The following is a 23505-nucleotide window of genomic DNA, read 5'->3' on the forward strand; positions in this document are numbered from 1 at the left end:
TGGGGAGGGCTGGCCCCGGGTGGTGGCAGAGGGGGGACCCCCACGGTGGGCGAGAAGAGGGGCCCTTGCGGGGCCCAGGGCTGCTGCTCTGCTCCCCAGCCCACGCGCCCGGAAGAGCTGGGCACCCCACGTCCTGTCACCCTGGGTATGGCCTCCCCCACCCTCACCCCTACTTTCATCCCCGCAGACCCCCGCTGTGTGTGGGACTCCGCGGTCCCTGCTCTCCTGCTGACACCAGGCAGCTGGGGGGCCAGTTCGGGGGTCCCACGCCCTGGCTGTGGGGTGAGCTCTGCACCCACTTAACACCCCTGGGGCGGGTGGTGGTCTCAGGCTCTTTCACCCCGTCACTGTGGTCTTGACAAGTCAGCCTCTGGGCCTTGCTGAGCTCCTTCTGGGGCCCCAGATTCCAAGACACACACCCCCACCCCATTCCAAACTTTGCATCACTGACTGCAGCACCACGTGGCACATCCCCTCGACCCTCAGCCACCGGAGGAAGCAGGCAGCGTGGACGGGGCCTCGCTGATGCCAGCGCCACCGCCACCCCCCAGCAGCCGCCTGAGTGCGGCCACACGGCCCTCCCCTGGCATGACCCAGGCCCAACCAGTTCAGTTCTCGCCTGACACTCTCCGACAGGAAAGAGCTGGTCCCACAGGGAAGGTTTCCTGCTCCCAAGATCCTGGCGCAGCCCCGGCCCCTGACTTTCCAGCTGCCACCCACCCGCTCACCTTCACCTTCCCTCCCGGAGCTCCCCACAGGTGCCTGCAGCTCTGCGCCAGCGAACCCTAAGGAGGCTGGAGGGAGGGCAGCTCCCCACCTGCTGGCCCGTCCTGGAATTCTCGGTGATGAAGCCTCTACAGCAAAAGCTTCCCTTTTTTTTTTTTTTAACGATTTTATTTATTTATTTGGGAGAGAAAGAACATGAGCAGAGAGAGGGGCAGAGGAAGAGGGACAAGCAGACCACGCTGAGCGTGGAGCCCGACGCGGGGCTCCATCCCATGACCCTGAGAGCATGACCCGAGCCGAAATCAAAAGGCACCCAAGTGCCCAGAGCTCCAAGCTTTTTAAAAATAAAGTACATCTCGTTCCACTTAATGTTAAGAATTACCTATCATAGAAGTGAAAGTGTTTCATCATTATTTTCTCAATGTAACTAACATTTGTAAAACTTTCAGCCCAAAAACCAGATTACTTAATCCTACCTTGTCGGGTCGTCATTTCAGCCGGAACCTACCTGATTTGCTACAAATATTTTGAGTGAGGGCTTGTTACTGATTTTGCAATTCTCTTTTCTGCCCTTAGGAAGCAGATGATCTATTATTAAATAGATAACTTTTTAAAAAAAACGAGTTGGTGCTATTTTTGTGTCATAAAAACCTTGATTATAATTCACATCACCAACAGTCTATTCACTTTTTTAAAAGATGAAGTTCACAGCATATTTTCTATAAATTCAATTTAAAGAAATTTTCTAAAGTCTATTGAAACGTACAAAACTTTTTAATGTCGTATTTTTAATTTTCTATAATTTTCTCTTTCAGAATACTATGTCAGGGGCACTTGGGTAGTTCAGTCAGTTAAGTGCCTGACTCTTGGTTTCGTCTCAGGTCATGACTCAGGGTTGGGAGATCGAGCCACGTCGGGCTCCCACTCAGCAGCAGCATCTGGTTGAGATTCTCTCTCCCTGCATGAGTGCACGCATGCTCTCTCAATTAAAAATCTTTTAAGATTTATTTTTGTTAAAGATTTTATTTATTTATTCATGAGAGACACAGAAAGAGAGAGGCGGAGAGACACAGGCAGAGGGAGAAGCAGGCTCCAGGCAGGGAGCCCAACATGGGACTTGATCCCAGGTCTCCTGGACCAGGCCCTGGGCCAAAGGCAGCGCTAAACCGCTGAGCCCCCCGGGCTGCCCATCAATTAAAAATCTTTATACTTCAGAGACACGTACCCCTATCACTGTTCTCTACCTTTTTTGTTTTTTTAAGATTTCTTTTTTTATTCATGAGAGACAGAGAGGCAGAGACACAGGCAGAGGGAGAAGCAGGCTCCCCGCAGGGAGCCCGACCGACTGGATCCTGGAACTCCGGGACCACAACCGGAGCCAAAGGCAGACGCTCAACCACTGAGCCACCCGGGCGCCCCTGTTCTCTATTGTGCAACCTTTAAAAAAGTTTTAAGTAATCTCTACACCCTAAGTGGGGCTTGAGCTCACAACCTCAAAATCAAGAGTCCCACGCTCCACCATCTGAGCCAGTCCGGTGCCCCATCTCTGTGCAACTTTTCAACGTCAATGGCCAATTCCTGCTTCACAGAATGAAGACAGTGTCACATACGTGCAAATTTTTGACCGGTCTAGTGATGAAATTCTTCACAATTCCTCATGCACATTAGGCATTTGGGTTACCATCAAATAGTAGAAATGTTGCAAACTAGAATATAGTTTTAATTTTTTTAATTTAAATTTAGTTAACACATAATGTATTCTTGGTTTCAGAGGTAGAGGTCGGCGATTCATCGGTCTTCTAGAACACCCAGTGCTCACTCCGTCACGAGCCCTCCTCAATGTCCATCATCCAGTTACCGCATCCATCCACCCAAGATGGAATATATTCTTATACCTGTAACTTCCATGCAGATTTAGTAATCACTAACCTGTTTTTTTTTTTTTTTAAAGAGTGTCCTGGAGCTAGAACTCCTACACCATACACTCCCCTGTGTCAAGTGTACACATCCGGTAGTGCTGTGATTGTGCGTCATGGGCCTGCTTCCTCCACCAGGTGGAGGGCTCCTGGAGGGACAGTCACTCTCATTCACTTACTGAGCACCTACTGTGTACTGCGGTGAGCAGGACAGAAGTCAGCCCACATTGTGGTGGGGGTAGGGTCGTGCCCACTAATAAAAATCATCTTTACGGACCACTTCTGTGCTGGGCCCAGAGATCCCAATGGGTGGCTGTGTCCTTGGGGCTGCAGGACAGATCAACAGTTCCCCCGGAGTTAACCCGAGCGGAAGGCAAGCCCCACTCCCGCCGCAGGGCTAACAGTAACCTGACCAGGTAAGCGCTGGCAAGTTGGGGCAGGGAGTCAGGTCTCAGCACCGGGCTGCCTACCCAGGGGCCTCCGCGGTCCATCCATCCAGCAACAGTGAAGGCCAAGTCCAATAGCAGAAGAGGTAGAGAGGGGAGTGAGCTGTGGGGTGCTCCCCTTTCTCCACTTTGGGGGCTGAAGGCCACATCCACGCTGTGGCTTAAACCCCAGGTTCACTGAATTAACCCAGGGGAACCCTCCTCCCCGGCTGGGAGGGTCTGGGGACACACATGCGGGACCCTTCCTGCTGCCACAGAGATCGCCACCTGCCTGCTTCCCCCACCCCACCCCCACCCCGCCAGGACTCCGGGGACACGGGGACCAGGCTCTGCGCAAGGCCAAGGCGTCTGCACTCACGGCATCTCCGTAGTTACAGGCTAGGCCTCTTTGGGGGGGCCGGCCCAGCCTCCTGCTCCCCATGAGTGTCCAGAGGGACAATCCCTCCCGGACAAGGGCGAGTGACAAGTGCGGAGCCTGGGCCTGAAACCCGAATGCAGAACGCGGCCGCACACACGAGGCGGGAGGCAGGGCCTGAGGCCGCACCTGGAGGGCAGGCCCCACCCTCTGCAGCCACCCGACCCCCTGCACACCTGGCCGGCGCCGTGGGGGTGGGGGTGGGGGTGGGGACTGGCGGACCCTCGGCCGCGGAGGACAAGCTCCTCCATTTACTTGGCCGTGACCGCGTCGTCCGCAGGGCGCTCCGGGGCCTGAGCCCTCCCAGCCGGGCCTTCCCGAAGGGGAGGGGACCGGAGCCCAGAGCCGTGAGGCGGGACACAAGGCGGGACACAGGCCGGGCACCGCAGCCGCCAGCCACCGCCTCCCGGGCCAGGGCCGCGCGCAGGGCTGTGCCGCTTGTCCCCAGCCATGGGCACGCGGGCTCCCGCCACCACGCGAGCGGGCCACCGGCGACCAGACGGGGCACAGGACGCCCCAACTGGCCCAGGCGGAGCCGGCGGGATGGGGGAGGGGGGGGACAGAGGCTCAGCCCGCCGGGGGTCGGATCGCGGGGCGGAAAGCTGCTGGGGCCCTCAAAGCCGGTTTTGCATCCTAAGTGCCCGACCCGGGATGGCCCAACCCGGCCCCACACGCAACGGGCGCTCAATGGCCGGGCCGACTCGCCCTGGCTGCCCCCCTGCACCTCAGACCCCCCCATGCTCTCCCCGTCGTGTCGTGTCCCCCCGACCCAGTCTCCCGCCGCCTCGGCCCTGCCCCACGACCCTGCCGTCAGCCTGACTTCTGGGGGCCCATCCTGGGAGCAGCCCAGACCCACAGCTCCAGGCCTGTGCACACACCTTCCCCTTCCTGACCCGCTCTGCCTCCAGGATTCTGCTCCACTGGGGGCCCCTGGGGGGCTCAGCCTGTTAAGCATCTGCCTTCAGCTCAGGTCATGATCCCAGGGTCCTGGGATAGAGCCCCACATTGGGCTCCCTGCTTGGCGGGGAGTCTGCTTCTCCCTCTGCCTCTGCTGCTCCCCCTGCCTGTGCCCATTGTCTCCTCTGTCATATAAATACACAAAATCTTTAAAAAAGGAAGGAAGGAAGGAAGGAAGGAAGGAAGGAAGGAAGGAAGGAAGGAAGGAAGGAAGGAAGGAAGGAAGGAAGGGAAAAGAAAAGGAAAAGAAAAGAAAAGAAAAGAAAAGAAAAGAAAAGAAAAGAAAAGAAAAGAAAAGAAAAGAAGGAAAGGAAAGGGGGAAAAGGGGGAAAGGAAAGGGAAAGGGAAAGGGAAAGGAGAAAAAAGAAGAGTCTGCTCCAGGGCCCTCCTCCTCCATGAAGCCTTCCCGGTCTCCTCCGGGTCAAAGCCCTTACCCCCAGGGCCCCGCAGCCGTCTTCCCTCCTTCCCTCCGTGCTGGCAAGGACAGGAGCCGGATCCCCCCAATCCCAGCCACCCAGTGAGGCCTGGGCCTGGGCACGCTGCGCCCCGCAAATCTGAGCGGCACCTCACTGGGCTGTGGGCCTCCTGCGGGCAGAGGGCAGACCCTGCGGCTGAGCTCCCTCCGGCCCCCAGGGCAGAAGAGACTGGGAGAGCCTGAGACACGCTTCTCCCCCACCAGCCCTCGGGCCCCACAGGGTCATGGCCAACAAGAAAGTGGACTCAGAACAGGGTCTGGGAGGCAGTGAGGTTGGGGCTCAGAAGTGGAGCTCCGGGCTGAGCTGTCCTCCCCCTGCCCTTCCCCCGGCCCTTGCACCTCCTCCCTCCTGCCTGCAACACCTCCCACGCTCCCCCTGCTATCTCCTGCTCATCCTGCAGGTCACCTCCTCCAGGAAGGTCTCTGATCTGCAGGGCGATCTGGACGTGCCTCTCCTCCAGCTATAAATGATCAAAGCTGACCTTACGGCGCGCTCACTACGTTCAGGCTTCCGGGCTGACGTCCGCCGCTACTTACACCATCTTATAAGAACAATAAGAACATATGAACTGGGAACAGTGTCATCCCATTTCACAGACGAGGTAACTGAGGCACAGAGAAGCTGAGATGCAGACCCAAGATCTGAACCTTAACTACTCTGCTTCTTCCTGACAACGCGAGGCCGGGACCCTGTCATTCTCGCTGCTGCGTCCTCACCCCCAGCGATGGGGTCTGTTACCCAGGAGCAGGGGAGAAAACCCGAGGTCCCCCCGAGGCCGGGCGGCCCGCTTGGCCCTGCCACAGCCCGACCTCCGGGCCCCGACCTGGAAGCTGCTGCTCAGAGCAGCGCGGACCCCAGCACCTCGGGGAAGGAGCAGAAGGACGCCTCGCTGGCAGGGACCGTTTACTCGGCCGGCCGGGGTCAGCAGCAAGGTCCTGGGGTCACCCGGCTGCGGCCACGCCCCGCTCCGAGGAGTGTGCACGCAGGCGGACGGAGGGGGCCGGGGGTGCAGCTGCAACCCCTCCCTCGAGGCTCCCAAGGGACAGCAGCTTCAGACTAGGGGGTGTCCCAAGGGGGCAGGGGCTGGCCCTGGCGCCCCACTTCCTCCTCGCTCCCCGCAGAGTCCGGGTTCCTGGAAGCGGCGGCCAGGAGGTTTTGGAGGTGGGGACGCAGCTGGGCCGGGGCCTCCAGGTGCCCCCGGCTCCCTCCATGGCCCAGTCCGGGGGCAGCAGCGCCGGGCCGGCCCATACTTGTCCCCTCCTGGGAGTGGCCTCTGGAGGTCCTGGTCAACTGGGGAGGAGGGGCTGGCGCTCCGAGGAGGTGGCGGTGTCCCTGTACACCAGGAACTGTATGGAGATCTGGAGGCGCCGATGTCAAGGCCAAACTGAGTGGAGGCTGGGATGGACGTACCCTGGGGGCCTCGGCTCCCTGGAGAGCTGCTCCCCTCTCCCCTCCACCCCGCACCCTGCCCCCACCCTGAGGCCAAGGCCCCAAGCCGCAGCTGCAGCCCCCCCCCAAGGATCTCGAGGACAGCCTCTTCCCGGTTCCAGCCTACACTCCTCCAGCCTGGACGGGCTCATCAACTCCCCCCCCCCCCCCCCCGTTCCTCAGGGCCTTTGCACAAGCTGAGGCAAGGCCCCCCCTCCCCGTCCTCCTCCTCCCAGGAGCACTTGCAGAGGCCTCGGCTGACCTTCTAAACCAAGACAGCCCCTGGTGTGACACAGGTTTCCCCCGAAGTGCTCAGTGCCACCGCCAAGAAGGGGGTGCCGGCGGCCGCTTCACCGAGCTGGGAGCTCCCTGGGGTGCTGGGCACACAGACTCCCCTCTTGGATAGACGGAGGCTGCCACCTGCCCCCCGCTGCCCCCGACCCCGGAGGATACGATGGTGTCGAGCAGCAGCACGCCCAGGCTGCCCACGAGCCAGGGCAGGTGGTGCAGCAGGTAGCTGCCCTCGCTCTGGCCCACCTCGGGGTTCTTGAGCAGCACGCTCAGCCCGTACAGCGTGTTCCCCAGCATCACCAGGGCGAACAGCGAGTAGGAGACGCCCTGCGTCGACTTCCTCAGGAACTGGGGGGAGGGAGGTCAGAGGCCTGGGCCGGGGCTCCTGCCACTCGGTCCGCCCCGTCACACCGTGCGCCCGAGCTGGCTTCCCGCCGTGGGCCCGCGTCCAGCATCCGCACTCCCACCACCCGGCCCAGGTCCCCGGGAGCCCGGCTGCCCCTCGCTGCCCCTCGCTGTGCCCCCGCCACTCCCTCCTCCCCTCGGAGGGCTGCAGGCCGAGCCCCCCCGCACCTGCCGCTGCGCCCCAGTCCCGGAGGCAGACACGGAGGCCCGGGGGAGCCTTCCCCGCCCCGCCCGCCCGAGCTGGGCCCGGGCCTTCTGCACACAGAGCACGAGGTGACCGAGCCCCCCCCGCCCCTGCCCCGGCTCACGTTGGTGCGGATCTGAGGCAGCCGCGACAGCAGGTACAGCACGCTGGACACGGAGCCGATGACGAAGCCGATGATTTCCTGCTGAGTGAAGGGCTGAGAGGGCGGGGGTGCTCAGCGCCCACGAGGGGCCGGGGTGCGCCGTGCCATCGGGCTCCCTCGCGGGGGGAGGCCCACCCGTGGCCGGCGGGGCCCCAGCCGCCACGTCACGCACCCCCCGCTCACCTTGCTGCCCGGCTCCACGGACAGGAGCGTCCGGCCCCGGAAGACCTCGGCCGGGGCAGCCTCGGGGCCGGCGCGCCTCAGCAGCGGGGTGCCGCACGCCACCCCCGAGCTGACCAGGAGCGCCGCGTTGATGGGGGCAGACACTGCGCCGGGGGAGGGAGCCAGGGTCGCACGGGGCAGCAGCGACCAGGACGCAGGACACGCCCCAGCCCGCGCCCCAGCCCCTCGGGGCTACCTAGCCCGCCGTCCGCAGCAGCACCCTCCTCCAGGGCGGGGCGCCCACGCAGAAACAGACGCTCCCAGGCCGCCCCGCCCGCAAGTGACCCCGGCTGTCACCCCTGCTCAATCCCCGGGGTCACTGTGACCTGAGTCCTTGTCACCTCGGCTCCAAGCCCAGGTGAGGTCAGGTGAGGCCGGGGGAAGCCCACCTCCCCCGAGGCCCGGCCCTCCCGCCACCCCGTCCCCGTCCCCGGCCACCCGCCCGGCCACCCGCACTCACACGCTGAGGGCCGTTTCTTAAACTTGTAATGAAAGTAGAGCGACAGCATGAGCAGGTCCGCCAGCACGTAGTACACGGCCGTGTAGGTCTGCGGGAAGCGGGGCTCAGGGCACCAGGCACGCAGCAGGCGGCCCGACCCACGACCCCGCCGCCCGGACCTCCTGGGGCCCCGTCTGGGTCCCCGTCCCCGAAGGACGCGGAGGGCCCGGCCTGCACGGACGGAGGGAGGTGGCGGGCGCGCCTCGGCGGGGCAGATGGGGCTCAGGGGTGAACTGAGGGTCCCGGCTGAGGCCTTCCCAGCGGGGAAGATGCGATGCTGGCCTGTGGTTCCCGGCACCTGCCACCCCGCCCCCCGAAGGCAAACCTTTCCTCCTCCAGGCCCCCCCCAACCCTGGCAGCTCAGCGGGGTGCCCAGCACCCCAGAGGCACCCTCTGGTTTGATGTGCTCGTTCTGCAGACGGGCGACAGGCCCGGAGAGGGTGTGGACCAGGGCTGCACGGCAGGAGCAATGGTCGGGGGCGGGATGCTCCTGCCAGCTGCCCCCCACCCTCACCCCCCACCCCCCGCGGGACCCACCTGCAGGGGCAGCTGGTCGGCCAGGAAGGAGCCGATGAGGTTGCAGGAGTCTCCTCCGATCCAGCCCAAGAGGAACCACAGAGACAGCGCCTGGTCCATGTTGCCGGCCTTGCAGGCCTTGATGTACTGGCTGCAGGAGAGGAAGAAGACAGGGGCTCAGGGGAGGGCAGGGCTGCAGCGGGGGACCGGGGGGGTGGGGGGGGATGAAGGCGTCGGGGGCGGGGGGCACAGGTGGTCCCCTGGGAGCCCAGCCTCCCTGCAGGCAGAACCCCCAGGAGCCTCCCTGTGCCCTTCGCGGACGCTCACCGGGGGGGTTCTCTGCCAACCAGGGGTCTCTAGGGCATCAGATTCCCCTCCACAGCACCCCGGAGACTCCCCGGGGGCACCTGGAGTTTGGTGTCAGGACCCCACATTCACTCGCCTACACAGGGAGGCAGGGGTTCAGACGACGGTGGCAGTGGCGGGAGCCAGGGCCTGGCCTGTGCTGTGTCCCGAGCGGCAGAGGAGAAGCTGGGCCAAACCACAGCCCGGTTCCTTCAAAGGGCAGTGGGGAGGGCAGGGCTGTGCCCCCAGAGCTCATGCCCCGGTGGGCGGCTGGGACCCCCTGGTTCCTTTCCCAAAGGCCCTCTCTTCAGACCTCCGGCCGGTGTCAGTGCGAGGTGACAGCACAGGTGACAGGCCTCAGCAGAATCCCGCGCCCTCGGTGCTGCTAACCTGCTGGCCCTGCAGAAGCCCCAGAGGGCAGCTCTAGTCCGTGTGGGACGGGCCAAGTCACGTCACTCGGGGCCTTGGCGCCAGCGTCACAGCCAGTGTCAGAGCCAGCCCCCAGGCTCTGGTCGCTCTGATCCTTTCTACAACTGCCATTTACTCTACATTTCTGTTTAATCGTCTGTATTGATTTTATTTATTATTATTATTTTAGGGGGGCGGCAGAGGGAAAGAAAAAAAATCTTTTCTATTTAAGGTTTATTTGAGGGAGAGAGAGTGGGGGTGCGGGTGGTGGGGGATAGAGGGGGAGAGAGTGAGAGACTCCCAAGCAGAGTCAGTGCAGAGCACGGAGATGGACGTGGGGTTCGATCTCACGACCCTGAGACCATAACCTGAGCCGAAACCCAAGAGTCGGCCGCTTAACCGATGGAGCCGCCGGGGTGCCCCTCGTCTGTGTGTATTTAAATTAAAGGACTAAAGAGCACCTCATCCCACCCATCACCCAAGTCAGAAGCCGAGAAGCCGGATATGGCCCCGGTTCTTCCCACGGCCACCCTGCCCTCTCCTCCTCCTGTCGGGACCCACCCCTGCCCGTGCACCTGCCTGTCCCCCATCCGAGCCTGGCTCCCCCTGAATCTGTCCTCCCTCTCAAGGGCCCTTCTGAAACCCCAGGCTTGCCGAAGTCACTCGGATCCTTCTGCTGCTCTCCAGCGAGGGCCTGCATCCTCCTGAGCGTGTCCTCACAAGGCCCCCAGGGCCAGCTGTCCCTCTGTCCCCCCCCTCCACCAGGACTTATTTCCCTTTCTCCAGACTCTTCATCGGCAGCCAGACAGCTGACTCTCTCCTCTTCCTTTTTGTCTTTTGTGGCTCAGGAAGTATCACTTCCTCCCCACGCCTTCTTGACACAAGCTCGCCCGTGTCCTCTACTTCCTCCTCCGTAACACGGGATGTCCTTGTCCCTCCCAGACGCAAGCTCCCTGAAGGCAGGAAGAGTGTCCAATGCAGGCCTGGCACCCAGAAGGTCCCTAAGTAAGGTCTAGCCTATGGCCCTTACAGCCCCTTGTAGCACACGTGACTTGGCAAGTCGTAGATTTCAGGGACCGTGACTGTGACACACCCAAGGAAGGCTGAGTCCTAAGGAGGGGCAGAAGAACAGGCACCTTCCTGCTGTCACCTGGGGCTCTCTCCCAGGCCTCTGATCCCCTCCCTGGTGAGCCAGCCGGCCTCAGGCAGGGCCAACATGATCTCAGCCAGCTCCCCAGGTAGCTCTAGAGATGCGCTCACTCTGGAACAGGGCGTCTCTCCATCAGCCTCTGTGAGTCACCCACACCTGTCCTGTCAGCCTGGAAGGGCCTCTCCAATGCCCCCGACAGCGCTGCTTGCTGGATGGCTTCCACGGCCTCCCGGCTGGTCCCCCTGCCTCCGGTCTCACTCCTTGTCCTACCAGTCCTTTTTCCCTGAGACTCCCAGACTGCCTTTTCAGGGTAGCCAGAATGGAAGCGCTGTAAACCCAAGGACGGCACCTATTTTTGTTTACTTGCAACCTGCCTACTACATACAGCACCTAGAACAAGCTCATTCAGCAAAACTGCCAAGTCCACAACAGGATACTAGGATAATTCAGCGGGGAGATGATGGTCTTTTAAACACATGGTACTGGGACAACTGGGTATCTCCAAGCTAAAGAACGAGATTGGACTCCTCCCCCATACCGTGCACAAAATACGACGCAAACTGTACCAAAGACCCATTAAAAAGAAAACCACAGGGACGCCTATGTGGCTCAGCGGTTGAGTGTCTGCCTTCAGCTCAGGGCCTGGTCCTGGGATCTTGGGATCGAGTGTCACACTGGGCATCCTGTGGGGACCCTGCTTCTCCCTCTGCCTGTGTCTCTGCCTCTCTGTGTCTCTCATGAATAAATAAATAAAAATCTTTAAAAAAAAAAAAGAGAGAAGAAAGAAAGAGAAAGAAAGAAGAAAGAAAGAAAGAAAGAAAGAAAGAAAGAAAGAAAGAAAGAAAGAAAGAAAGAAAGAAAGAAAATCACAGGCCCAAGGTGGAGTCACTTAGGCCAAATCACCAAACAGGGGCTTAAAAACTAACCTAATCATATTTCAACCTCCCCCAGAAATGTAGTCTTAATCGCTCAGGAATTTTCTGGTCAGTAGCAATGAGGTAATCTGTCCCATGTCACATGTCTCCACCCCCCACAAAGGAACATGACGTCACCTACCAAGACCCCCTGCAGGAAAGTGAGCTTGCAGGATCTAATCCCTTCTTTTTTTTCTACTAATTCCTTGCCCCACTGTCTTTCCTATAAAAACCTTCCATTTTGGAAGCTCCTTAGAACATCTATTTGCAAAAAAAAACAAAAAAAAAAACATCTATTTGCTGGGCGCCTGGGTGGTTCAGTCAGTCAGCTGTTGGTCTTCAGCTCAGGTCATGATCCCAGGGTCTGAGTCCCCCACTGGGTTCCCTGCTCAGTGGGGAGTCTGCTTCTGCCTCTGCCCCTCACCCTACTCATGTGCTCGCTCGCTCGCTCTCTCTCTCTCTCGCAAAAACAAATCTGTTGAATTTTTTAAAGATCTATTTGCCGTGTAGGATGCTGCCCAATGGCTTAATAACCCAAACTGTGTCTTCAAATTTCACCAGTGGAATTTTGTTTTTTAACAGACCTAAATTTTTTTAAAATTTATTTATTTATGATAGTCACAGAGAGAGAGAGAGAGAGGCAGAGACACAGGCAGAGGGAGAAGCAGGCTCCATGCACCAGGAGCCCAATGTGGGATTCGATCCCAGGTCTCCAGGATCGCACCCTGGGCCAAAGGCAGGCGCCAAACCGCTGCGCCACCCAGGGATCCCAACAGACCTAAATTTAAAACCTCCTCTATCATACTGTGATTCATAATAAGAAATATAGGGGCGCACCTGGGTGGCTCAGTCAATTAAGCATCTGAGTCTTTTTTTTTTTTTTTAAAGATTTTATTTATTTATTCATGAGAGACAGAGAGAGGCAGAGACACAGGCAGAGGGAGAAGCAGGCTCCATGAAGGGAGCCTGATGTGGGACTTGATCCTGGGTCTCCAGGATCAGGCCCTGGGCTGAAGGCGGGGCTGAACCGCTGAGCCACCCAGGCTGCCCAGCATCTGAGTCTTGATTTTGGCTCAGGTCAGGATCTCAGGGTCCTAAGATGGAGCCCGTCTTGGGCTCCACGCTGGGTGTGGAACCTGCTTAAGCATCTCTCTCCCCCTCTGCCCCTCCCCTAAAAAAAAAGAAAAAAGAAAAAAGAAAATAAATTGGTCTTCACCCCATCCCTGGCATATTGCTAAGTAAAATTCCTGGAATTTCCTAAGTGATTTGAGCAATACAGGTGCCATTCGTTATGTTAATGAGGTGCCTTTTGGAACACCTCTGGGTCACCTCAAGATGAGGGCTGGTGGCTGTGATGTGACTAAACCATTGGTACTTTCACTCCCATTGCCCTGACCTCTGGGGAAGCGAGAGGGACTGGAGATGGGGTCCAGTCGCCAGCTGCCAATGATGTAACCAATCAGGCCTGTGCAGCGAAGCCTCCAGAACTCGAACAGACAGGTTCAGAGAGCTTCCAGGTCGGTGACCAGAGGACCCAGCAGCTCCAGGCCCCCGTCCGCATCCCCTGCCCTGGGCATCCCTGCCAGCTGGCTGCTCCCAAGTTAACCTCCTTTTGTAAGAAGTCGGTGATCTAGTGAGTCGACCGTGAGCCGTTCTCCCAAATTAGTCAAACTCAAGTAAGGGGTTTGTTAGGACCTCCAGTCTATAGCTGGTCTACACGTATCAGAAGCACAGGTGACAACGTGGACTTGCCACTGACATCTGAAGGGGGAGGGGCAGCCTTGTGGGACCGAGCCCCTAACCTGTGGGATCTGATGCTGTCCCAAGGTAAACAGGGTCTGAACTGTTAAATGCTGGACAGTGTGGGGAAAATATACATGTGGACACTGATGTCAGAATCAGGTAAATCTACAAACCTGTTGTGGAAAAGACAGCAAAAGAGGGCTTGACTACCACCATTCTGACCTCAAACTTTTTATACATTTTAAAATGTAAAAATTTTTAAAAGATTTTATTCATTTATTCAGGAGAGACACGGGGGCGGGGGGGGGGGGCAGAAACACAGGCAGAGGGAGAAGCAGGCCCCATGCAGGAGGGAGCTCAACACAGAACTCGATCCCGGGTCTCCAGAATCAGGCCCTGGGCTGCAGGCAGCACTAAACCGCTGAGCCACCGGGGCTGCCCTAAATTTAAATTTAATATGACAACATATAGTGTAACACCCAGTGCTCATCCCATCGTGCACCCTGCTTAGTGCCTGTCACCCAGTCCCCCCGTCCCCCCACCCACCTCCCCTTCTGCAACTCTTTGTTTGGTTCCCAGAGTCAGGAGTCTCTCGTGGTTTGTCTTCCTCTCTGATTCTTTCCACTCGATTTCCCCCCCTTCCCTCATGGTCCCTTTCACTATTTCTTACATCCCACGTGTGAGTGAAACCACATGATGATGGTCTCTCTCCGACTGACTCATTTCACTCAGCACAAACCCTCCATTCCATCCGTCCTTTCTGAGGGCTGAGTACTATTCCACTGTGTGTAGACACCACACCTTCTTGATCCATCCATCTGTCGAAGGACATCTCAGCTCTGTTCAGTTTGGCTATTGTGGACACTGCTGCTACGAACACTGGGGTGCGGGCACCCGTTGTTTCACTACAGCTGCTGGTAAATACCCAGTAGTGCGATTGCTCGGTCGTAGGGTAGCTCTATTTTTAACTTCTTGACAAACAGTGTTTTCCAGAGTGGCTGCACCAGCGTGCATTCCCACCAACAGCGCAAGAGGGTTCCCCTTTCTCCACATCCTCACCAACATGTTGTTTCCTGTCCTGTTAATTTTAGCCATTCTCACTGGTGCAAAGTGGTATCTCATTGTGCTTTTGATTTGTACTTCCCTGATGACAAGTGATGTGGAGCATTTTTTCATGTGCCTGTTGGCCATGTGTAGGTCTTCTTTGGAGAAACTTCTGTCAAACTTTCTTTCTAAACTTTCTTCTTTAAGTAGGCTCCATGCCCAGCGCAGGGCTTGAACTCGTGACCTGAGATCAAGACCCGAGCCAAAAATCAAGAGTCGGAGGTTTAACTGACCTAGCCCGCCCAGGCGCCTGCCCCTTGGCCTTAAACTTTCAATCTTGATTAAGCTCTTCTTTCTAGCTTATCCCTTAACTCAGGCAAAAAACCACGTGGGCAAAGCATCCTGGGAAAGGAAACGAAAGTACCTTCTCAAGCAACAAGGACTGCCCTGAGCCAGCAAGACCCAGAGTGACTGACCCCAAGAGAATGACCTTCACCGCACCCCCGTATGTTCCCACCGACCAGAGTCCCCCACTTTCCTTATATAAACCTGGAGGAATTTTCAACACCTGGGAGACAGTCTTTGAGACACTAGTCTGCAGTCTTCCCAGAGTCAGCCTCGTGGAGATAAGCTCCTTTCTCATTTCACCACCACTCATGTCTCTGCCTTTGGGTGAATGCTCAAACCTGATTTGTCTGGGACCCCCTGGAGCCAGCTGCGCTCCTCATACCATAAGGGTAGGTCTCTGTTACTTGGGTTAGGCCACGATGTTTTTTTAGATGTGACACCAAAAGCACAAGCAAAAAAAGAAAAAAGAGATAAGCTGTACATCATCCAAATTTAGAACTTCTGTGCTTCAAAGGACACTCTCAAGGAAGTGAAAAGAGGACCCACAGAATGGGAGAAAATATTTACTAATCAATCACATGTCAGATGAGGCTATCGTATTCAGACTACATAAAGAGCTCTTACAACTCAACAGCAAAATGAAAAATAATCCAATTGAAAAGTGAGCAAAGGGGGCACCTGTGGTGGCTCTGTCGGTTAAGTGTCTGTCTTCAGCTCTGGTCATGATCTCAGAGCCCTGCATAGGGCTCCCTGCTCAGCAGGGAATCTGCTTCTCCCTCTGCCTCTGCCTGTGCTCTCACACGTGCTCTCTAATAAATTAATTAAATTTATTTATCTTTTGCCTTTTTTTCCCAGAAATAAATTAAATTTTTTTTAAAAAGAAAAAAAAAGGGCAAAGGATCTGAAAAGATCTTTTCTTAACATCACTAGCCATCAGGCAAATAATAATCTAAAACCATATACAAATCATAAACTATAACGAGATAACACTTCAAACCCATTAGAACGGCTATAATGAAAAGATGGAAAAACATATGCATTGAGAAGGATATGGACGCACTGGAACCTCACACACGACTGGAAGGAATACAAAAGGAATATAAAATGGTGCAGCCTCTTTGGAAAACAGTCTGGCAGTTAGTTCCCTGTTAAAAAGAAAACCGCAGGGGATGCCTGGCTGGCTCAGTGGATGGATCATGGGACTCTTAATCTCAGGGCTGTGAGTTTGAGCCCCACGCTGGGGGTAGAGATTTTTACTTAAAAAAAAAAAAAAAATCTGGGCAGCCCCGGTGGCGCAGCGGTTTAGCGCCACCCGCAGCTCAGGGTGTGATTCTGGAGACCTGGGATCGAGGCCCATGTCGGGCTCCCTGCATGAAGCCTGCTTCTCCCTCTGCCTGTGTCTCTGTCTCTCTCTCTCTGTGTCTCTCATGAATAAATAAATAAAATCTTAAAAAAAAAAAAATTTTTAGGACGCCTGGGTGGCTCAGCAGTTGGGCGGCTGCCTTTGGCTCAGATCGTGATCCCAGGATCCGGATTGAGTCTCATATGTGGCTCCTGCAAAGAGCCTACTTCTCCCTCTGCCTATGTCTCTGCTGCTCTCTCTCTCTGTCTCTCATGAGTAAACAAATTTTAAAAAAGAAATTCTTAAAAAAAAAAAAAACAGAGGCCCAAAATGACATCACTAGGACCAGACTAAGTCATGAAATCAGGGCTTAATAATGTTTTTTAAAACATCCTTGGGGATCCCTGGGCGGCGCAGCGGTTTAGCACCTGCCTTTGGCCCAGGGCGCGATCCTGGAGACCCGGGATCGAATCCCACATCGGGCTCCCAGTGCATGGAGCCTGCTTCTCCCTCTGCCTGTGTCTCTGCCTCTCTCTCTCTCTCTCTGTGACTATCATAAGTAAATTAAAAAAAAAAAAAAAAAAAAACATCCTTAAAAGAGGGACACCTGGGTAGCTCAGCGGTTGGGTGTCTGCCTTTGGCTCAGGGCGTGATCCCGGGATCCGGGATTGAGTCCCACATAGGGCTCCTTGTGTGGAGCCTGCTTCTCCCTCTGCCTGTGTCTCTGTCTCTCTCTCATTGTCTCTCATGAATAAATAAATAAAATCTTAAAAAAAAAAAAAAATCCTTAAAAGAGGAACACCTGGGTGGCTCAGTGGTTGAGCATCTGCCTTTGGCTCAGGTTGTGGTCCCAGGGTCCTGGGATCGGGCTCCCCGTGGGGGGTCTGCTTCTCCCACTGCTTATGTCTCTGCCTCTCTCTGTGTGTCTCTCATAAACAAATTAAAAAAAAAAAATTTTTTTTTTTTTTAAATTTTATTTATTTATGATAGGCACACAGTGAGAGAGAGAGGCAGAGACACAGGCAGAGGGAGAAGCAGGCTTCATGCACCGGGAGCCCGACGTGGGACTCGATCCTGGGTCTCCAGGATCGCGCCCTGGGCCAAAGGCAGGCGCTATACCGCTGCGCCACCCAGGGATCCCTTTTTACTTTTTTTTTTTTTTTTTTTTTAAATTTTATTTATTTATGATAGGCACACAGTGAGAGAGAGAGGCAGAGACACAGGCAGAGGGAGAAAAAAAAAAATTTTAAAAAAATCCTTGGGGGATCCCTGGGTGGCCCAGCGGTTTGGCGCCTGCCTTTGGCCCAGGGCACGATCCTGGAGTCCCGGGATCGAGTCCTGCATCGGGCTCCTGGTGTGGAGCCTGCTTCTCCGTCCTCCTGTGTCTCTGCCTCTCTCTTTCTCTCTCTACATCTATCATGAATGAATAAATAAATAAATAAATAAATCTTTTAAAAAAAAGAATCCTTAAAAGATTAAATACAGTTACCACATGACCCAGCAATTTTACTATGTAGGCATACACCCAAGAGAAGTCAAAACGTATGTACCCACAGAAACTGGCCCATGAATGTTCAGTGGCCTTCACTGTAACAGCCAAAAAGTGGAAACAGCCCAAATGTCCATCTGGGAATGAATGAATGAATGAATAAGATGTGGAACATCACACATTAGAATATTCTTTGGAAATAAAAGGAATGATGTCCTGACATCTGCTACAATGTGGGTGAGCCTTGAAGCCGTTCTGGTAAGTGAAAGAAGCCAGTCTTTCACATGTTCTATGATTTCATTTACAGGAAATGTCCAGAGTTGGCAAATCTATATAGAGACAGGAGGTAGACAGGTGGTTGCCAGGGGCTGGGAGCTTCGGGGGGAATAAGGAATGACTCATTTCTTTAGTTTTTTTTTTTTCCCTAGGGTGATGAAAATGTTCTAAAACTGATTATGGCAGTGGATACGCAGCTCTGTGGATATTCTAAAAACACCGAATTATACATGTAAAGATGCTAATTATATGATATGTGGATTATCTCTCCAAAAAGCTATTTTTCAAAAATGCCGAGCTCCTGATGAAACCCTTATCTTCCTCAGGATAAAGAGCCCGTCTCCTGACCGTAGAGAACCCTCACATTGCAGGGCCTTCGGACCTCACGTCTCCCCGTGCCCCTGACCCCCACACACTCTGTCCAGCCCCGGGACTCTGCCCACATTGTGCCAAGGCCCAGAGCCCCGCGCTTGACGTACACTCCCTCGTGCCATCCTCACACCAACCCTGGGAAGGAGGGAACAACATTCCCGTTTTGCAGATGAGGAAGCTGAGCCGTGGAGCAGCAAAGTGACTCTCCCAAGTCACAGTGCGTCTCCGTTCCTCAATAGCAGCAGGGATCACACTATTTTGTAATCACTGCTTGCCGGCCACCCACCAGACTGTCACAGGACAAGGGCTGTGTTTGGGACATCTGAGCCCTCCCCCCCCTCTGCTGCTTCCTCTCTTCTTAGCTGTGCAACCCAGGGCAAGTTACTTAGCTTCTCTGACTTTCCATTCCTTCCATCCATAAAGCAAGGATGGTAACTGTACCTGTTTCACAGGGTTACGAGGATTAAGTGAGCTAAGAACACTTCAAGTGTTTAGGACTGAAGTACATAGTGTGCACTGAACAAACAGCGAGTGTTAAGGTTGTTACTACTATCTGTGTGTCGGCATCGCCCAGCATAAGGTGGGACCTAGGGTGCAGTTCAGTGCAGGGCCCTCCAGGGTGGGTTGGAAGTCAGCAAGTGGGAGTGGTGGAGGGCTCACGCTTGACCTTGAGTCTGGAGAGGCCCAGCGCCCGTGATCTGCCTCCGGGCAGTGCCTGAGCCATCACCCACCGCACCCCCTGTCCCGGGCCCCGCGCCCTGCCATTACTCACGGGAAGGTGGATGCTGCAAAACAGAGAATGGAGATCAAGCCCAGGCCCACGCTGGCCTCGTCCCAGCCATCCTGGGCACATTCGCCGAACACGTCCCATATCCAGGGGCGGGAGCCGTTGGGGCAGTCGGAGAAGTTGCCGGAGCCCACCTTCTTCCAGACCATGGCTGCTGTGGGAGTTCGGGAGGGGTGTCCAGGGAGAAAGAGAGGGGGCCTTTAGCCTTGGGAGGTCCGGCCCCTGGGCTCCTGAGCTCTTCGCCCCCTGCCTCGCCCATCCCGTTATCCCCCAGCACAGGGCAAGCCCCCAGACCCTAGGACACGCTCAGCCTGGAGGACTGAGAGCAAAGCACCCCTGTGACAACCACCTGTGCAGGGAGAGCGCTGGGTCTGCGCGCAGGGACGAACGTGCTCAAATGCCAGCTTTACCAAAACTCTTCAAGGCTGCGACTTTGGGCAAGAGCCTCCGCCTCCCTGGGCGTCAGGTCCCCCATCTGTAGGGTGATTACCCGGCCTCCCTCCTACAGTTGCCCTGAGGCTGAAAGGCTTCAGGCAGTGAACCCTCAGAATCACTTTGTTCCTGCTCCCCAACATTTACATTGTGTCCAATCTTTGGTTTGTGAGTTAGACCAGCAGGGAGAACCAGTAGGTTCTCTTATTTAAGGTAGGGCTGTCTGCCCACAGGGGTCAGAGGACACCGCCCCGGCCTGGGGGTGGGGGTGGGGGTGGGGCAGCTTGCGCAGGCCGCGGGTTCGAGCCTGGCACCCCGCCGATTCTCCACCAGCACGTGTGGGACGCCTGCGGCCAAGGAGTCGGAGCCACCTTCCCATTCTCACCGCCCACAAAGCCTGAAAGTGGCGGGTCCCAGGAGCGGCAGGAATTTCCCCTCCTGATGCCCGGGCGCCCTGCAGTGGCCACGGCAGTCACCGTCTGCGCGACAGTCCCAGACAAGGCAGAGCGAGCGGAGCCCGATGGCGCCACCTCTACCAGGAGAGACTCACCAGGCCCCGGATCACCAAGCTCTGCTCCTAGCACCTTGCAGGCATTGCCTCATTTTGTCCCCACATCAACTCCATGAAGGGGACACGGGGGCTCCTGATACACCCCAGGCACCAGGGAAGTGACTTAACATCGGGCCAGGAAGCGGTGGAGGCAGGAGTCAAAGCCGGGCCTGGGACCCCAAGCCGCAGCTCCTGGCCACCCTGTCACGCTGCCTCAGGCGCTCTGTCCCCGTGGGGCAGGCTGCCCAACCCCCCCAGCAGCCAGAGGCAGGTCCGCCCTTCTCTCCCCATGCCCAGAGGCTGTCCTCGCCGGACTGACTCCCCAGCTACCTTCAGTTCCTGCTGCCCTCAGCCGGCCCAGGATCCCCATAAAGCAACGCCCTGTGCTCCAGACCATGTCTGTGGCCCCCCAGATTCATACGTGGAAACCTAACCCCCCAGTGTGAGGGCATTGGGGGGGGGCCTCTGGATGCGCTTGGGTCAGGGGAGCAGAGCTCTCAGGAATGGGATGGGCGCCCTTATACAAGAGACCCCAGAGGGCTCCCTCGCCCCTTCTGCCACGTAGGGGGACACAGAGAAAGACAGCCACCTGTGAACCAGGAAGCAGACCCTCACCTAACACTACATGTGCTGGTGTCTTGACCTAGGACTTTTCCAGCCTCTTGAATTGTAAAAAATCAATGTTTGTTGTTTATAAGCCACCCGGTCTTTGGTCTTTTGTCATAGCCCTTGAATGGACCGTCACTCTGGCCAGACTCTTGGAAGTGAGGAGGGAAGGAAGCCAGTCAGCTTCTTTTCTCAGGAAGTGGGACTCTCAGGCCTACTGTGATGGGCCATGGGCAGAAGCCCCGAGCCGGGGGTAACAGTGTCCAGGTCACGTGTGCCAGGGTCACTGCTGTATGTGCAGGGCCCGGCAAGGGTGGCTGACAGCCTCTTCCTGCATCCTGGCCACCCACCTGGATGACCTTTAGCACATCAAGGAGCTCTTCACCTGATGTCCTGCCACCAGCACCTGCAAGGCCACCCAGGCTAGCAGACCGTCTGGGTAAGTACTGTCATCTTTGCTGCACTAAAGGCATTTCCAAGCAAGTCCTTTGTCCCCCTACTAGACCCCCACATCGACCCCTTACAGATTCTGTGTCTGCCCATCCAGTTCACTGCCACCCTCGTAACTTCCCTGTGAGGTGGGGGATACTGTCCCCATTTTCCAGGTAAGGTTGGGTAGCATTGCCCAAATAAGGAACCTGCCTGAACCTGTCTGTAGAATGAAGATGATGACCTGGCTCCTTGGGGTTTGTGGTGCAGATGAAATGCACATAAGGAAGGCTCTCGGCCCATGCGTGACCAAACGTGTGCTGGGGACTATTTTAAGGATGAGAATCCAGGAGTTCAACCACCCTGAGGTCACCCCTTGCCTGCTTCTCACCAGGTTAGGGAGGAAATAAAGTGAATACATCACTGGTGAGGGAAGGGGGTGTCTTGAGCATTATAGCTTGGCTCACAGGGCCCAGAGCAGTGGGTGGGTGGTCCCCGATCCTTCACAGGGCACATGCACAGCTCAGGATGCTCTAAGACACACCTGATCCTGACCCGAAGAGGCCTTCTCCCGGGGGCCATCATCTGTAGGTTCTGACCCAGCTAGGGAGCCTGCCTGGGCGCCAGGCCTGGCTTCTGGGAACGGGCCCACCTCCTGGTCACACAGCAGCATGAGAATGGATGTCCAGGGTTGCAACAAAGCTTGACTGCATCCAAGGTTTGACAAGGACCACAGCAGGGGTGGGTGCCTTGGTGCCACAGAGGGCACACGTCCAGAATTCAGGCTCAGTGTCTCTGGACTTCAGATCAGGGACTTTGGGTTTAAGAAGCAACCCCGGGTGTGCACCTGGCTGGCTAAGTCAGTAGAGCAGGCAATTCCTGATCTCAGGGTTGTGAGTTCAAGCCCCACATCGGATGTGAAAATTACTTAAAAATAAAATCTTAAAAAAAAAAAAAAAAAAAAAAGCACTACCAGTTGTTTCTGGTGCAAACAACCACGCTTGGAGAAAGCCTGCGCTGGAGAAGGCATCTCCGGCCGCACCCAAGCTCCTCTCTTGGATTCCAAGCTGAGTCCGGAAGATGCTTCCCACGGAAGCTTCCCATGGAAGTGGCAAGCCTCCAGGCTTCTGCACATGTGGTCTCTTCCCTTAAGAGGGTCCTTCTCAGGGGATCCCTGTTTGGCTCAGTGGGTTAGCCCCTGTCTTTGGCCCAAGGCGTGATTGATCCTGGGGTCCTGGGATCGACCCCACATCAGGCTCCGTGCATGGAGCCTGCTTCTCCCTCTGCCTGTGTCTCTGCCTCTGTGTCTCTCATGAATAAATAAAATCTTTAAAAAAAGAGTGTGTCCTTCTCCCCCTGGAGGGCCAGGTAAGGAGACACTAGTACCTCATTCTAACATGCTACCTCAAAGACGCCTTGCAAAGGCTGGTCAGACGACACCTGTCACCTCTTCCCCTCCCCCCCATTCACATATCTGAAGAATGCTTATCACATTCCTCAGCTAAGCCTGCTCCTCAAGCTCATACCTCTCCCTTCACGCTAGTTGTGACGGACTCTCAGGGCCAGAAGCAGCGGCTGCACAGTAAAGGTCCAGAAAGAGGGGACAGAGAGAAAGAGAGACCGAGAGGAAAGGCAAGGGAAGAAAGAAGGAAGGGAGGGAAGAAGGAAGGAAGTAAACAAACTAGCTGTGAGCTCAGATGACCTAGGTTCGAGGAGAGAGCACTCTAGAACTGACCGGCCAGGTGTCCACAAGCACAGAACTGCAGGGCAAGTGACTGAGCCTCAGAGTTCCAATCTGTACAATGGGGGGGGGGGGGGGGGATAACCTATGTCTCCAGCCCCTAGACCGACTGCAGAATTAAATGACATAATCCAGGCCAAGGGATTAGAACGGTGCCTGGCAGATTAGCCACTCCATGGTAACAGCCTGGGATGGCTCTAGTGGGGGGACCCCCCCCCGAACTCCTCCCCCCCGCCGCCCTCCCCGGGGCACCAGCGCGAAGCAGCCTTCGGTAGGTGAATGGACAAGGCCCGGGCCAGCCCTCAGCCTTCCAGACCCAGCCTCCAGCCACACACTCCAAAACTCGTCCTAGGCACAGGAGGGGAGAGGGCCATCTGGGCTCCCTGCAGAACACGGCGTCCCCACTGCAGGCCTCCGGATCCCCGGCCACCTGGTGACTCAGGCCAGCGCCGCCTGTTTGTCGGGGATAATGACAGGGCAGCTGCGGGGGTCAGCGCTCAGCCGCGCCGAGGCCCCTGCCCTGGCCTGCCCTGCGGAACGCAAAGCCGTCGGCCCCGTCCGCCCGCACCAGGCGCTGCAGTGAGGACCCAGATCCCGACCCCTGGCCAGGCTGGTCCAAGAGACGCCCCAGGGGCCACCTAACCCCGGCCCCGAGCCTCGTCCCAGGACCTCGCGCCCCGGGGAGGCGGACGGAAGCCCCAAGACGGCCCAGGGGCTGCACGAGGCCCCTGGAGAGATGCGGCGGGGGCGCCCCGGAGTCCCGACCCCCCAGTTCCAACCCGACTCACCGCGCCACGACCCGCCGCCCGCCCGGCTTCTGGGGTCGGACTGCACAGCCCGGGTCAGCTGACCCGAAGCCCCGCCCCGGAGCCGCGTGGCCCCGCC

The 23505-nt window shown here is 56.8% G+C and overlaps 1 protein-coding gene across 3 annotated transcripts; it reads right to left on the reverse strand.

Annotated features, from left to right (window-relative positions):
• Window positions 1-1729: 1729 nt before the first annotated feature.
• SLC66A1 (solute carrier family 66 member 1) lies at window positions 1730-23502 on the reverse strand. Of its 3 annotated transcripts, none has more exons than XM_072828081.1 (8): window positions 23409-23502; window positions 18848-19016; window positions 8666-8795; window positions 8090-8177; window positions 7591-7733; window positions 7369-7461; window positions 6818-7003; window positions 2441-6294 (listed from the first exon to the last, which is right to left on the reverse strand). In XM_072828081.1, exons 2-8 carry the CDS (start codon window positions 19009-19011, stop codon window positions 6223-6225), a joined length of 876 nt encoding a protein of 291 aa, XP_072684182.1. In that variant the 5' UTR covers window positions 19012-19016; window positions 23409-23502; the 3' UTR covers window positions 2441-6222. The 3 variants fall into 3 exon arrangements, with proteins under 3 accessions (XP_072684184.1, XP_072684182.1, XP_072684183.1); XM_072828082.1 differs by having other exon boundaries at window positions 18848-19013; window positions 23409-23489; XM_072828083.1 differs by lacking the exons at window positions 18848-19016; window positions 23409-23502 and adding an exon at window positions 8972-9112 and having other exon boundaries at window positions 1730-6294.
• Window positions 23503-23505: the final 3 nt, after the last annotated feature.

Source organism: Canis lupus, chromosome 5, assembly GCF_048164855.1.
Source record: "Canis lupus baileyi chromosome 5, mCanLup2.hap1, whole genome shotgun sequence".
Classification (NCBI taxonomy): domain Eukaryota; kingdom Metazoa; phylum Chordata; class Mammalia; order Carnivora; family Canidae; genus Canis; species Canis lupus.